Source organism: Helianthus annuus, chromosome 7, assembly GCF_002127325.2.
Source record: "Helianthus annuus cultivar XRQ/B chromosome 7, HanXRQr2.0-SUNRISE, whole genome shotgun sequence".
In the NCBI taxonomy this organism is placed as follows: Eukaryota; Viridiplantae; Streptophyta; class Magnoliopsida; order Asterales; family Asteraceae; genus Helianthus; species Helianthus annuus.
This window is the reverse complement of record NC_035439.2, coordinates 107,893,646-107,909,263: the sequence shown is the minus strand read 5'-3', so window position 1 is coordinate 107,909,263 and position 15,618 is coordinate 107,893,646. Positions and strand designations below refer to the sequence as shown.

At 37.2% G+C, this 15,618-nt stretch overlaps 1 protein-coding gene across 1 annotated transcript; it reads right to left on the bottom strand.

Annotated features, from left to right (window-relative positions):
* Positions 1–5,548: 5,548 nt before the first annotated feature.
* Positions 5,549–6,487, bottom strand: LOC110881856 (transcription factor HEC2). The gene has a single exon (XM_022130005.2). It carries the CDS (start codon positions 6,412–6,414, stop codon positions 5,758–5,760), a length of 657 nt encoding a protein of 218 aa, XP_021985697.1. The 5' UTR covers positions 6,415–6,487; the 3' UTR covers positions 5,549–5,757.
* Between the last annotated feature and the right edge of the window lie 9,131 nt (positions 6,488–15,618).

Here is a 15,618-nt window from a genome sequence, read left to right as displayed (position 1 = left end):
TAAGAAATAGGATCGTGAAACTACAAGATACTGACCTTTCAAGTTCGGGGTTGTCACAGAACCGCTCATTGGCATATGGTCTTAGTACCGAAATTTCGTTTGAGAGATTGCCAAGGTTCTGAGATATGTGGTCTTTATGTTGTTATCATCTGGGTATCATGGTTGTTTCTTTTACCGGAATATAACGGGGACGCAAGTCTAGATCTTCCATGATACCATACATACGTGTACATATTGCATACGACCTCAATTAGTGATCAACAATCACATGTCCACAAAAATAAGTGATAATATATCACATTTATCCGGGAGTCAAATTTGTCTCTTTGTTGTACGTTAGTACGGACCTGTTCACGGATTTGCTCCTGTGCCCTCATGCGTCGAATATCAAGTTCCTCATCAATAAGTGATTCTATCACAAAGGGCTTGTTTTCAATCAAAATATGTGAGTATCTCACATTTTCATATACGTCAAAACAGATGATAAATGGTATACTCACCAGTAAGATGAACCCTCGTGCATACCTTGATACGGGAATGTGTCGTGTGTGGATGAACACCGGTTGGTAAGTATAAATCATATACTAATCGTATCCCCTCGCCGCGATTACATCTGATAAGTTGAGCTTAAGTGGACAACAATACCGATAATTGTTATAGGATGCTAATCTAAATATTAACTAACTGAACAACAAGCGCGTTTTGGCGTGACCGCACACTGATATGATTCTCTTACCCTCGAAACTCGCAAAAAGAATGTCTGTAAATATTTATTTACTGTATTTCGTTTCTGCATCTTCGTATATATTTATTTACTGCTTTAAGTCTTTACATCTGAAATATTCAAAATACCAAAAAGATTTTAGGTGTGTTCTAATATAAACTTTTTAAAAGCCAAAAAGATTTTATTTCTAATTTCTTTTGATTACCCGATGTTGGAACTCGAGTTTTCGTTACCTGAAACCTGATCGATAACCAAAACGACTAAATCTTCATAAACGGTCGAAATTTTCAAGTTTTGAAAGTTAAAAACTAAAAGTGAAAAATACTTTAAACTTTCAAACTGTTGGACGGTAGTTGATTGAAAAATGGTCACATATGTGTCGTTTGTTTATGTTAACTATATTCCAAGCGGTTGTTCTCATTACGTGTTTAGCTTTCTTGTATGTGTAGATGCGACATTCAAATCAGCTAAAGGCGAAGAGAATGTGTTGGATAACAAGCTTTGGAATGAAGACACAACAAGGAAGCTATCAAGATGATCGAGTTGCCGCTGACCTCTCATCAATACCACAAGGATCTAAAGCATTGAAGATCAAAAGATTCACGAGCATAACTCAAGGGAGAGTTTATTTTAAGGGGGAGTTTGTTAACACACTTCCTAAATGAAAGGGGGAGTTTGTTGATACACTCTCTACTTACGGTGCGTGAAGACTTTGAAGATCCTCCGACATGATAGACATAAAAGACGAACCCTCACGAACAGCATCCAGGGGGAGTTTGTTGATACACTTTGTGGATGCGTCTCGCTCGGTTCGACAAAGTTATGAGATACATTCTGAAACACGATATCCTCCGTCAAAGTTTCGGATCGAAAGCTGCTGATCTGCATGTTGCAGATATATCTGTTTGCTGCTGTCTTGCATGACGAAAGACCTAACCAAGTCCATGACGAAACACCTGCATGTTGTTGACGAAAAACAGACCTGCATGATTGAAGAAAAACCTCCTGCACATGTGAATGACGAAAGACCATGTCTTTCGTCAAGAGTCTTTCGTCGGCTGTGGACTTTCGTCGGCTGCTCATGTTTCGTCGAGCTTTTCGTCACTGCATCATCTTTCGTCGACCATGTTCTTATATAAGCAGCAGACCGAAGACTGAAGAGATAAGAGCACAGAGACAAAGACACACAGTGGAACACAGAGAGAGGGAGAGTGTAGTGAGAGAGAGTTGTCGGGTTGCTTTGTATTAGTCGAATCTTGTAACGAAACTCTGTCGAAATCAATACACGAAACCGTTAATCGTTAAATATCTTTGTGTATTGTCCATTCTCTCACTCGGTTTGTGTCGTAGCTTGGATTCCGCACTCGCTACGGCATCTGAAACAAGAAATCATCGTAGTCCGACGATCTGTATCGGGACCTACAAGAATTTTTTTATATATATAAAACTGCATCTACTAGAACAAAACTAACATAACAAAACATCTTTAGGTTATCCAAGTTAACTGATGTCCCTAACACTACCAAAATATCGATCATGCCATTGTTCATGAACAGCCAACATTTGTATCTAGCCCGACGTCGGTTCGACTCGGTTCGGTTGATACATATTATGTGGACGCGACTCGGTTCGGTTCGACTCGGATCGGTTCAACTCGGTTAGTTTCGGTTCAAGCCCGACGTCGCGACATTCCTCCGTCGTGCGCCCCAGAGATCGACACGCGAAGCACGAAGAGCCGCGAACTTTCCCGACGCCACATCACCATGATGATGTCATGAGAAGACTTTTTCATGTGAAAACTACATATCCACATAAATAGAGTTGTGAACCATTTGATGATGCTGATTATTCTTGTTTGCTGATTGGTTATGCTATATGATCCAACTCCCACGAAAGACCTGATCCAATGCATGACAAAAAACAGTCCAGCCTGCATGACGAATCTCCTGCACTTGATCCTGACGAAAAACCTGCTGTTTTTTGTCAGCTATGGTATTTCGCCAACATCATTCGTCGGCTGCATGTGTTTCGTCGAGATGTTTCGTCGCTACAGGTCTTTCGTCGACCTGTAGCATGTTTCTTCGACCTGCAGTATATATATAGGCAGCAGATCTGAAGACAGAAGTTAGTGACACGAGAGAACACAGTGAGAGGATATACCAGTTAGAGTTTTTGAGCTTTTCTTGTAAAAACAGTGTGTTGTAACTCTTCTGGAAGTGAATACAAGTGTGCTTAAACTTTGAATCTTGTCTTGTATTTTCGTGTTCTTTGCTCGGTTTGCTTACCCGATTGGATTTCGCACAACCGGATATGTTCAGTAACAAGGATAAGATTACTAGATCCTCCGCTAGTGGACTTACAAAAGTTCTTAACAATAATTTATGAATTAAACTAATCGCATCTTTGAATAATAAGATGCAACACCTACCAAAGACAATGTATATATGCAAAAGTTAACCAATATGATAAATTAGGTTTGGGAAGTGGGATCTAAAGATAAGGAACTTGACCTAATTATTTCGTAATTCTTGTCTTACTTAATTTAAAAGTACATATTTTATTATATAAATATATATAAATGTATGGCACAGACAAGCATAACAAATCTGAATCCTTCTCCGAGCTTTAAGTTAAAGGTAAGCCCCAGCTCACCTCACCATGCCGAAAACAGAAAATAGATGATAATAATACTCATTCCCTTGTTTACCCATAAATAATTTAAATCATAACAAAAAAAAAAGTTTTTACAGCTGCTATGCATGTATATAAGAAAAAAAAAACTTGTAGAAATATGGTAATTCATTGTTTAATTTCTCTACGGTTTTAAGTTTTTACGTCAGCTAATGTAATCTTTTAAGGAAAAATGGATTTTAATAATCTAAACTTTCACCCATTGGTCGGCAACAGACCCAACTTCAAAAATAACCGGTGGTGGTCCCAACTTTTCGTATATTGTAAACCAATGGATTTTTACTAATAAAAACCTTAATTTCTTTTTCTCTCCTTATCCTTTTCGGCAACTTTTTCGTATAATGTAAACCAATGGACCTTTACTAAACCGAAAAGGATAAGGAGACAAAAAGAAATGAAGGTTTTTTTTAGTAAAAGTCCATTGGTTTACAATATACGAAAAGTTGGGACCACCACCGGTTATTTTTGAAGTTGGGTCCGTTGCCGGCCAATGGGTGAAAGTTTGGATTATTAAAATCCATTATTCCATCTTTTAACCACTTTTATCATAATTTTAATTAGCTCTCTTATGCAAGTGGGGTTGGCGATTTAAGAAAAAAGGCGATAATCTTTGGGTTAAGGTGGTGGATGCTCTCCACGCGAATGGGTCGGGTTGGTCGTTTCTTCCGGTTAAGAAGTCTCTTGGTGGTGTTTGGTCGAGTATTGTTTCCGTGATCAGTAGACCCTTGTCGGGTCGCCCTCGGCTTCGGAATTTTTTCAAGGGATGTGTAGGAGATGGCGAGAAGATTCTCTTTTGGCTTGATCCGTGGTTGAGAGACGTTCCATTGATGGAGGTTTTCCCTAATTTATTCAAGCTGGAGACCGTAAAAAATTGTTCGGTTAAGGATCGTTTGTCCGGTATGTGGCTTTGGAAACATGATCATGAGTTGGACGACGAAGTTTTCGAACTGGTTGCTCTTAACTCTGAGGTGGCGGCGGTCTCGTTGCGGGATTCGAAGGACGATTGGAAATGGCTGCCTGACCGCTCGGGTATGTTTTCTGTCCGGTCTGTCAGAAAGCTTCTCGTGGCTGCGGAGGTTGATGTTAACAGGTCCGTTATCGATTGGTGCAGCTGGGTCCCTATAAAATGTAATGTTTTTGTTTGGAGGGTCGGCTTAAACCGTATCCCTACTGCCGATGCATTGCTCAGGAGGGGTATCCATGTTGGTGAAGGGGTATGTCCGTTATGCAAGTCAGGCGACGAATCTGTGGAGCATCTATTCACTTCTTGTGTCGTGGCTATCATTCTATGGCAGAAAGTTTCTCGGTGGTGTGGGCTGCCTCCCATCTTTGCGTTCTCTGTTTTCGACCTATTGGAAACGCATAAAGACAGGAACATCAGTCCCGGGACAAAGCATGTGGTGCAAGGTGTGTTGTTTACTTCCTTATGGTGTTTGTGGCTTGCTCGTAACAGAGCGGTTTTTTCGAATGTGGATGTTAAGGTTGATAGCGTTTTCAGCGATGTTAGATCGTTAGGATTCTTATGGTATAAGCATAGACGTAAGGGTGTTGTGACCTCTTGGTCGGATTGGTGTAAATTTGTAAATTTGTAGCCTTTTTGGTTTGGTGCCTGTCCCGGTTTTCGGGTTCGGGTTTTGTCTAATGAAGTTTATTTTTCAAAAAAAAAAAAAGTATAAAGTTCGTCAACGTGTCATTTACGACCTGTTTTTCTTGACCCTGTCAAACAAGGAGATCAAGAAATAATTATGGTTGCCCAATGCGTTACATTATGGTTGGTAAATACACAAATAAAAGTAAGCACACATTTACGACAGCATCAGTAATTCAGTATGTGTTAATTAACCATTAATTAAACAGATTGATATATTAATTAGATGTATTATTTATTCTAGTAAACAGTACACATGTAAAGAAACATAACCTCAATTTTTTTTTATTTGTATTAATTTGTTACCACACATGCTTATGATTTGTAATTAGATATATGCATGATTTTTAATTAATAAAGTAGCTTATGTTTATTTTTTATTTTTTTTTTATTTTCATTTTTTTTTTTTTTTGAACTACAGCAAAGATGTTATTAAAAGTCAAAAATAAGACTTGCCAGAAACTAGTTGTACGAAACCAAAACAATTACAAATGCAAACCAAAGAAATATATTAATAAAGTAGCTTATATTAGTTGATTTAAATTACACAACCAATATAAATGCTAGCATAGTTGAACCTAAAGGTTTATACAACTTAAATCCATCACAATCAGTAAAATCAAGAAAAAAAAAAGTAAAAGAAAGAAATCACCTAATAATTAGCAACACCATAAAACCCTAACATATTAGAGGCTTAAGTAGCAGGCTGACCACATGCTCTAACCAAATGAGAATAATTATTAGTACCATGATGGTTCATAGTGGTGGTGGTGCCGGTTGGGTAGCATCCACCAACGTTCACCATCGGTGGTGGTGATGTTTTCGTAGCCATACCGCCACCGGAGGCCGTGGCAGCTTGTTCCAAAGATTGCACTTGTTTTTTCAAGAACTTCATGTAATGAGCAGCCTCATCCAACATAGAAGCTGTGTCCATTTTAGTACCTCCGGGAACTAATCTTTGTAGTATCCGAATCCGCTCGCTGATTCGCTCCCTTCGGTGCCTCGCGGCCACCGTTTGAGGGTCCTTTGATATCTTAACATTCCGTCTCTTTAGTGGCTTGATGGACTCCGGGTCTATCTGCACCGGCTGCAAAGCTGCCATCCGGAATATCATTTCTCTCATAGCCTCCACGGAGTCCGGTTTCGCTCGTTGGAATGGTTGTGATTGCATAACTAAAGAAGGTGGATAACGGTAAATGTTTAGGGGTTTTGGTGGTGGTGTGAGGTGGTTGATGATGGAGCTTCCGCCGGAGAATTCAATGAGTGGTGGCGATTCAGAAAGATTTTGGAAAGGATGAGGAAGTTGTTCAGGAAGCTCATCCAACTCTATCATCATAGGAAACCTCTCCATTTGATATTAGGGTTGAGATCACAAAAGCAGTGGGTAGAGAGTAACTAGTGTTTTATGGATATAGCATAGTGCTTAAGGGATATGCAAGTGGAAGGGGTATAAATAACACTTTCAAACCTAATATTTTAATGCACTTTTATTAGAGCTTATATTTATTGCTACAACAGATGATTGATCAGGTAATATATGTTTGTCACATTTGAATATTAGTGTACATAAAAATATTAAATGAAAACTAACTTGATTAACACTATATTAATGTCTATAAAAATGTTAAATGAAAACTAAATGATCAACACCATATTAGTCTATTTAAAAATATTAAATGAAAACTAACTGATTAACACAATGCCTACACCTTTTTTTGTCAGAATATTTTATAAGTTAAATACATATGCACTTGGTTAAAAATTGAGTGTGACAAATATTTTGCTCAGGTCACTTATTATAACTCTAAGACTGTATGACGAATAACTTTATTTTACCATAAATTATAACTTTTAAATTTTATTTTTTCTCTCAGACAAAAAACTTTAAAAATTTTAAGATAGTTTATATAAAAATAGATTGGTAACCAAAGATAAATGTAGAAGGATTTGATAATGTATCAATGTTTTTTTAAGATTTCTTATTGGGTAAGTTTTAGGTGCTTTTGAATAATAAGTGTTTTTTTTTTTTTTTTTCTATTTAACAAGTGACTAGACATGTTTTTAAGTATCCTTATTGATCTTCTTATATTTTGAATATGCTATTTGACACAGTGTAGACGTTATTAATTGTGCATACGTATTATTAGATAACGCATACTTATTATTAGATTATGCAAACATATATAATGCATGAACACTAATATCCTTATTATCATATTGTGCGTCAAGACCAATATTGATGCGTACCTATTTCCAAGTAGACAATGCGACAAGCTAAATATTACATTGCGTCATTGTTTATATCATACAATTTGTCAACATTAAAGCTATATATGAGTAAACAATATGTCAAGACAAATAATATTACACTGCGTCTTTATATAATATTAGTTTGCTTATGAGTATATAATATGTCAATAGCCTCAACTTAATTATGGTTTATGTTAATGGATTTTAACATTTAAATAGATGTCGAACAATAGTGATTGTGAAAATATATCCTATGCAACAGCCATCAGTTGTTGATATCAAACGTATGTCAAGGAAAAACATATTATAAACTTGATGTTCATGTGACTCATCATATAAAGTTAAGATATGTATAATTTTTCTGAAACAGTAAAATTTAATTTTCTGAAATGGTACAATAAATTGCTTTAATCATACCAAACAATTTTTCCTTATGGTTAATTGTACGTTTAATAAAAAAAAACTAAGTTTACAAATTAATTATATAAAACATTAAAATAATCAATTCGTACGTGATTTACCTCATCTAACATTATATTTTCAACTTCAACAACCTTAAAATGTCCATATAACTTCTCTTTTAGTTTCTATTTGTATATTTATGATTCTTCAAGTTAGACAAATGTATTCAACTTGAACTCAATTATAATTACGTGTATTGTCTAAAAATCTAATGAACTTGATTTTCTTTTTCTTTTTGAAATTGTAAGATCTTATAGTTCTCTACCACGTACATGAATTAACCTTATTGTTTCAAAGTTTATGCTTTACTTTGGATTTTGTATCTAATAGGCCAAACTACACCAATCTTTTAAATTGTTACGATCTTAGTTTCTGATATTTAGTTAAAATACTAATTTTTTTAAATTTTATATGGTAAAAATTAGAAAATCAAACTGGAGTGAGCTAGACGAAGCAAGGAAAAAAGGGGTGAGGACGGAAGGGTGTAGATTTGTGCAAAGTCTTGTGGTTGCTTTAAGGAAACCCCACTATCACATGTCATGTGTGTGGACCATTCTTCAAAAATCGACTCATATCTAAGTATTGTCAAAAGGCCTTAGCTTAATTTACCAGATATAAAATGTGTTAATTTCTCGTTCATATATATTCGAAGCAGGGGAACTATAATCAAAATATGTATCCTAACAAGATATTAGGACGACATTACTAGAGCTACTTGAACCAATTAAGCTTTGTTTCTAGCTTGTCCTAAAGAGATGCAAAAAAGTGACTACTTTAACATAATTAGATAAGGTAAGGCATGAGGGTCTCTTTATCTTGAAACTTACCTTGTTACAATATCAACATAACACACCAAAAATAATCTAAGTGGCGACATTAAAGCATCGACTCAAGCTTGTCTCTTTTGACAACGCTAAATAGAAAATTGATATAATGCTGATCAACAATTCTCCACGTGTTTTGTGTCCTAGAAAATTCTTAAATCTTAGACCAAGAAACATTTCGATGCGTTTAGTGTACTAACAACTTGTCTGTATGATTGTTGAGGTTGGTCATCATGATAAAGTTCATGATATAGAGAAACAACTATAATGTAATAAATTACTAATATTAAAGATTAAGTGTAAAGATCACCTGGCTTACTGAGTCGTATTTATACATCAATACATAAATTACTAATATTAAAGCTTAAAGATCACTTAGCTTACTTAGTTGTATTTATACATGGATACAAAAGTCATTAAGTGATATGCATGCAACACTAGACTGCCTTCTAAGTAACAACCACTAGTTGTACCACATGACACGACAAGATACATATATGATGTGTATAATGTAATAGCATTGCATTGTATATAAACATTTCACGTGCAGTATAAAAAATGATGAGAGAATCAACACAATGATGTAACACTAACGTTCCATTGCAAGCAAAACATTCAAAAGAGCGTGAAGCTTGTACCTACAACAATCAATCTAGGTCAAAGTCAATCCTTTGGTCAAGATATTGGCAAACAAATCAACCATATAAAAATAGCAAACCCCAAACTGGGGACACATAACCCTGCCGTGGGTAAAGTTCATATCAATCTTAATATGTTTCAGACACTAATGAAACATGAGATTGGCTATAAGATATGTAACTCCAATGTTGTCGCAACATAGTAGGGTGGACATCCAAGAGAGATGTAACTCATATAAGATAAACATAAGCCACAATTGTATAAGCCAATGCATGATACTTAGCCTCAATAGCAATGAAACGCTTCTTGCAACGTTAATTCTTAAAGTTGAGTCCAGGAAACACAACATATAGAAAGGAAACAATTTTTCGTTTTATTCTAATTGATATTTTCCTTATTTGATTGATTGTGTTGCCTTTTACCAAGGAATTTTTGTTGTATATAACCCATGTTGGGTTGTGAATCAAAACACAAAAAATTTATCATACTCTAAATGCATATGGTATCAAAGCATCATTCCTTAACACGTTCAACGAAAACACCAATCCCTAAAACACCTGTCAATCATCCACATGGCTGGCGACAAAGAAAGCACCTCGAACCAGTCAACAGCAATGCTGCTGATCACACATCGCCTTACTACCTCCATTCGTCTGATTATCTAAGACAAGTGCATGTAAATAGGGCCTTGAACGACAACAACTATCTCTATTGGATTCAGGAGATGGAGACTTTTTTGTTTGCAAAGAATAAAATAGGATTCGTCGATGGAACCCTAGAGAAACTGGAGAAGACTCATGCTGATCACATGTCATGGCGTCGATGTAATGCCATGATCAGAGGGTGGCTGACTACAGATAAGGAAAAAGAAATTTGGGTTAGCGTGAAATACGCTAATTCTGCAAAAGAAATATGGAAAGATTTACAGGAGCGTTTTAAGAAAGAGAGCACCCCTAGGGCATATGAACTAAAGCAACTATTGACAAAGACAAAGCAAGAAGGATCTTTAGTGTCCGCATACTACACCAGACTGAGAACTCTATGGGACGAGATGAGTTTCGTTTTTTCATTTCCCAGATGTTCATGTGCAGGTTGTACATGTGGTGTAAGCAAGAAACAAACTGAATCCAAAGACAAAGAAATATTGTACGAGTTCTTTCTTGGACTTGACAATGAATATTAAACCATTTGAGAACAGATCCTTACCATGAAACCAATACCTTCCTTAGGAGAAGCATACCATCTTGTTGTGGAAGATGAGCAACAAAAGGCTATTTCCATGGGCAAGAAAACAAACACCAATTCCGCTGCATTTTAAGCTATCATGAAGAGAAATTGGGCTGCTAACACATAGAATCGAACCACAAACGAAAACAACAAGAAGGTCACTAATGATAAGGTGGAGCACTGTGAGTATTGTGGGAAGGATGGACAGAACCGTGATGAGTGTCTCAAACGAATTGGATACCGGAATGGTGGCCCGGGAAAAGGAAACCCGAAAAGGGAAGGGCTAAGGCCGCTTATGTTGAAGCCATCTCTACTGTGAACAAACCAATCCAAGTTGGAGCAAGCCCCTTACCGGGCTTGAATGAGGAACAGTATAAACAGTTCATACACATGTTTACTACACAATATCCGTCTAATGTTGAAGTTACCCAACCGATGGCAAATATGGCAGGTAGACTCGACGAAGGTAACGAATGGGTTGTCGACTCGAGTTGTACCAAATTATAACATTTTTTATGATAACATTTCATGATAACATCAAAACAACACACGAATTACCCGTAACCATACCCAATGGTAACTCTATACCTGTTAAGGGTAGAGGGTCATGCACTTTACCAAACGGGACAAAGATTCGAAATGTCTTATATGTGTTGCAACTCACTTATAACCTGTTATATGTTAGCCGCTTAACCAAAGATCTCCATTGTACTGTAACCTGGGATTTCTTTGTCATGCAGGACTTGAATTTCAGGAAATTGATTGGAACGGGTAGATGTCAACAAGGTCTATACCGGATGAGGATGGTGGGAAGCGAGAGGATGGCAATGGCGGTTGGAAGTGGTCTTTAGCATCAACTTTTGGGGCATGCCTCTCATAGAAAACTTTAATGTTTTGATTTTATTTCTTTAAAGACGAATGATGAAACATGTGATTCGTGTGCTAAGGAAAATTTTACTAGACTACCATTTCTTTCCAGTTTTATTAAATCAAAAGAATGTTTTGAACACTTACATTATGACATATGGGGAAAATATCATACACATTCTTTAACTAGTGCAAATTATCTTTTGACCATAGTAAACGATTTAGTCAATCAGTTTGCGTGTATCTTTTCAGACGCAAGTTGGATGCTAGTGATTGTCTAATTAGCTTCCATAAAATGATCAAAACTCAATTTGACAACAATGTTAAAAGGGTTTGAAGTGATAATAGAGGAGAGTTCACATCGAACCGTATGATGAACTTCTACAGTGAAGAAGGGATATTACTTACAACCATGCACCCCCACACCCACCAACAAAACAGAGTTGTCGAGCGAAAGCAACGACACTAGCTTGAAATTGCAAGGGCATTCAAATTTGAGGCAAATTTGACAACATTTTTGGGAGAATGCATACTAACTGTTGCTTATATTATTAATAAACAATCAGTTGTATCATGTTCCTCTGAAGAAGCTGGATACTGAGCCATGGCAACAATTGTGAGTGAGATCCTTTGGTTGCGATGGATTCTAAAAGAACTAGATGTTGAATAAGGTAACCAGACACAATTATGTTGTGATAATTTAGCTGTAAAACACATTGCCAATAATCTGGTGTTCCATGAAAGAAGCACACAGAGATGGATTGCTATTTCGTAAAAAAGCGGGTCGAGTCAAATGAAGTCGAACCGCTGCATTTTGACACAAAGTCTCAAATCGCAGACTTGTTCACAAAGCAGCTATTGGGATCTAGGCAACAACAGTTATTACTTGGCAAGTTGGGCATTTATAATCCTCGTGCTCCAACTTGAGAGGGATTATAGAAAGGAAACAATTTTTCGTTTTATTCTAATTGATATTTTCCATATTTTATTGATTGTATTGCCTTTTTACCAAGGCCCTTCCATTCTATATAACCCATGTTGGGTTGTGAATCAATAGACAAAAAATTTACCGTACTATAAATTTTATACAATAGACAGTACTAGCTCAAAGAATATCCGGACATTAAACATTTGCATAAGCATGTATAAAGTGTTGGAAAAGCGTCAAGTAGTCAAACGATAATAGGTACCTTGAAGGTGCCTAAAAATACCCTATTACACTTCAATCCCTATTGGTGTGTAGAAATTGATAAGCTTTACTCAAAACATATATAAGTCTTGGTCGAGTCAAGATCAAAAACAGCAAATCCCCAATTGTACTATGATAAACAAATGGATCATCTATAAGGATCCTAGAATACAATAAAATTGTTAGGATCGAGCACACACACGAATACGAACATGACACCGAAAGCAATAAACGAACACGGGGATACACGTGGTTCATTCTAAACTGACCTACGTCCAAGGGTGGCAACTAGAATATCTTTATTGAGGTATTAAATAATTACAAGTACATCAAATATTTATAGAGACTTGTCTTGGGTTTGGCAAAATTGCTCTCCAAGTTAAACCCATATAGGGCCCACAAGGCCTACGAACCCAATAATCTCCCACTCAGAGGCCTTGAATACTTTCGCATGTACTCCCAAATGCACTTCTTCAACTTGAACTTCAAGCTGACCTAGTTACCACCGCCTTCTTATCAATTAACTTGAAGGCCCGTTGAAGCTTCACCGAGCTCCAACACATCAGTCATGGCTGAAACTGCCCCTGGCCCATCCACGATCCCTACCGGCTCCCACTGACATGAATTATCGGATCCTGGAACACCCTGAGAACAAACACTTCCCACATTCAGCAAATAATCGACTATAGAGATTTTATTAGCTGGAACACCTGTTCTCCTGAGCCAATGTCGTGTAGGAACTCTAACTAAACCCCCGGTTATCTTGTTTGTGTTTTAAGAGGTAAAATGCCTGCAGTCTACGAACCACATCTGCAGACATTTGTAGAACAAGATGTGGATCAAACCTCTGTAGTCTGCAAAAAAAAAGGTTGTTTATTTTAACGTATGTAGACTTCTAAAATAAATTGGTGGTGGTGTCTAGACAGTGATGGTGGTGGTGTTGGATGGTGGTAGTAGGTGGCGGACATGGACATGGACATGGACGATGAGTGGTGGTGGACGATGGTGGTGGTAGACGGTGGGGGTGGTGATGTGTAACACCTCGAAATTTTGTGTCCAATAACGTATTGACACGTGTCTTAAGTTTACACGTGGCGTTTCATATTTAATAAAGGACTAATGTTGACAAACCTTGAAAGTATATAAATTCGAGGGTTATAAATGTCAAACAAGAGTAAATATACTGTACAGTAACCCTAATGATGCTCGTACCTTCAAACGAATAAATCATGGATCGTACGGAAGCAAAACGCGGAAGAAAGTGAGAGATTACAAGCTGCGGGGGTTAACTGTGTCAACATGTTTAATTATACCTCTGAGTGACCCTTTGACGTACCCAAGGCTTTGTAACAGTAAAATACGCTCACTGGAATGTACTGTATAAATTCCGCGAAGTTCCGTTTTAAAACGAGAAAGATATGATCAAATTCGTACGAGAAGGGTTAAAGCGTCAACAATGAAAGTTAAGGCTTTTCGAATAGTTAATAAGATAACCGGGGGCTTGATAGTACGGGTAAATAACACAAGGCCCTTAGTTGTAAATAATCAAGGGCCAAATCGCAAAGTTACCCCTTCAAACCCGAAAGGTCAGGTTATTAATTACCAAAGATTTCGTTACTAATTACAAAGATTTTATTAATCATTTCAAAAGATTGAAAAAGATTTAAAAACATCCTTTACAGACCGCAAGGGTCCTGCCTTACGGACCGTAAAGGGGTGAATGATTAAGTTTGTCTCCGCCACAGGCTTACGGACCGCAAGGCCCAAGCCATACGGTCCGTAAGCGATGCCCAGCGACAGAAACTTGGCTGTTGGCTGTTTAAAGCGGCAAAACAATTATGAATGGGTTTCCCAGAGGTATGGGCGTCCCCTACTCGACCCATAGCACCTTAGGCCACCTGCCCATCATCCATACTCCTTTGTAGTGTGTGTTGTAATGATCTAGAGGCAAGTTGTGTACTATAAATAGGCATACATGGTTCACAACTGAAACACACCTCAAAACACACTCTCTGATCATTTCTGAAGCTCCCAAGTGTTCTTCTCTAGTTGTAAGTCTTACATCAAGTCTCTGTAAGTATGCCAAACCTTCTATGGCTTTGTTTTTGCTTAGTTTCGCCAAAAAGTCAATCCGTCGTAACTAACGATTGACTTTGCGATAAATCACGAATGGCCCAGTAAATTCTCGAATCAAAAGTAGTTATGTGTTGGTATTCATGAGGGTAATAAACCTCTGAAAGGGTTCCCCCTGATCACCACTCTAACTAGTTCAAATATCGAGTCAAACGTATGCTTAAAAAGTCAACAGAAAGCCGTTTTGCGATTTTGTACATAATCTGTAGTGTATATGCTATGAAACCTGTTTGAACACTCATAAAACATGATATTAAGTATATTAACTTGTCTAAGCTCGTTTGATTCGGTCATTTGCCATATTGACCCGGTTCGGAGCCGAAAGTCGCAAAAGTTTGACTTTTGCTTTGACCTCAGTTCTGACCCGTTTTAATACAATGTAGATATGCCTTAGGACTCTCTTAGGACCAGGTCACGTGATGGTATCACCCTCTGTGACCGGTTCGTTGTTTGTCCGAGTCTTTTACGCATTTCCGTTAATTACTTAAAAGTTGACCGTAACGCCCTTTTTAAAATAAAACGAGTATTTCGGACACGTGAAGGGACCATAACCTTGCTTACTAAATTCTAAGCATGTCCCTAAAGTTTCACGCCAATCCGAGGTCTAGAATGGGAGTTATGCTAAATAGCGCATTTATAAGAAACTTTTGTAATAAACGGCGCAATTAGCATAACGCCTACCTAAGCCAAGATTTCGTCACCAAAACTTTTAACCACTGTAGTAAAATAATATTTTGGGATTTTTAAAGATTTTTAATTAATTTTAACCTGCTCATAACCTGCGGTTATGGCTACGGTTCGGTAAATACCGAATATGCCCTTTTCGGCCAAAACTCGAGTTCTACAAGGTCTTTTGACCCGATTCCAGTTGCTACTGATTTTAAATAATAAATAAGATAATTTAGACTTATTAAACTGATCGGGAAACTCAGGGTTCCTGTAGAACTCATAAAGCCCTTTAAAA

Excerpts from the sequence above, each read along its gene's own strand:
- LOC110881856 (XM_022130005.2), bottom strand. The coding sequence starts at position 6,414 with ATGGAGAGGTTTCCTATGATGATAGAGTTGGATGAGCTTCCTGAACAA.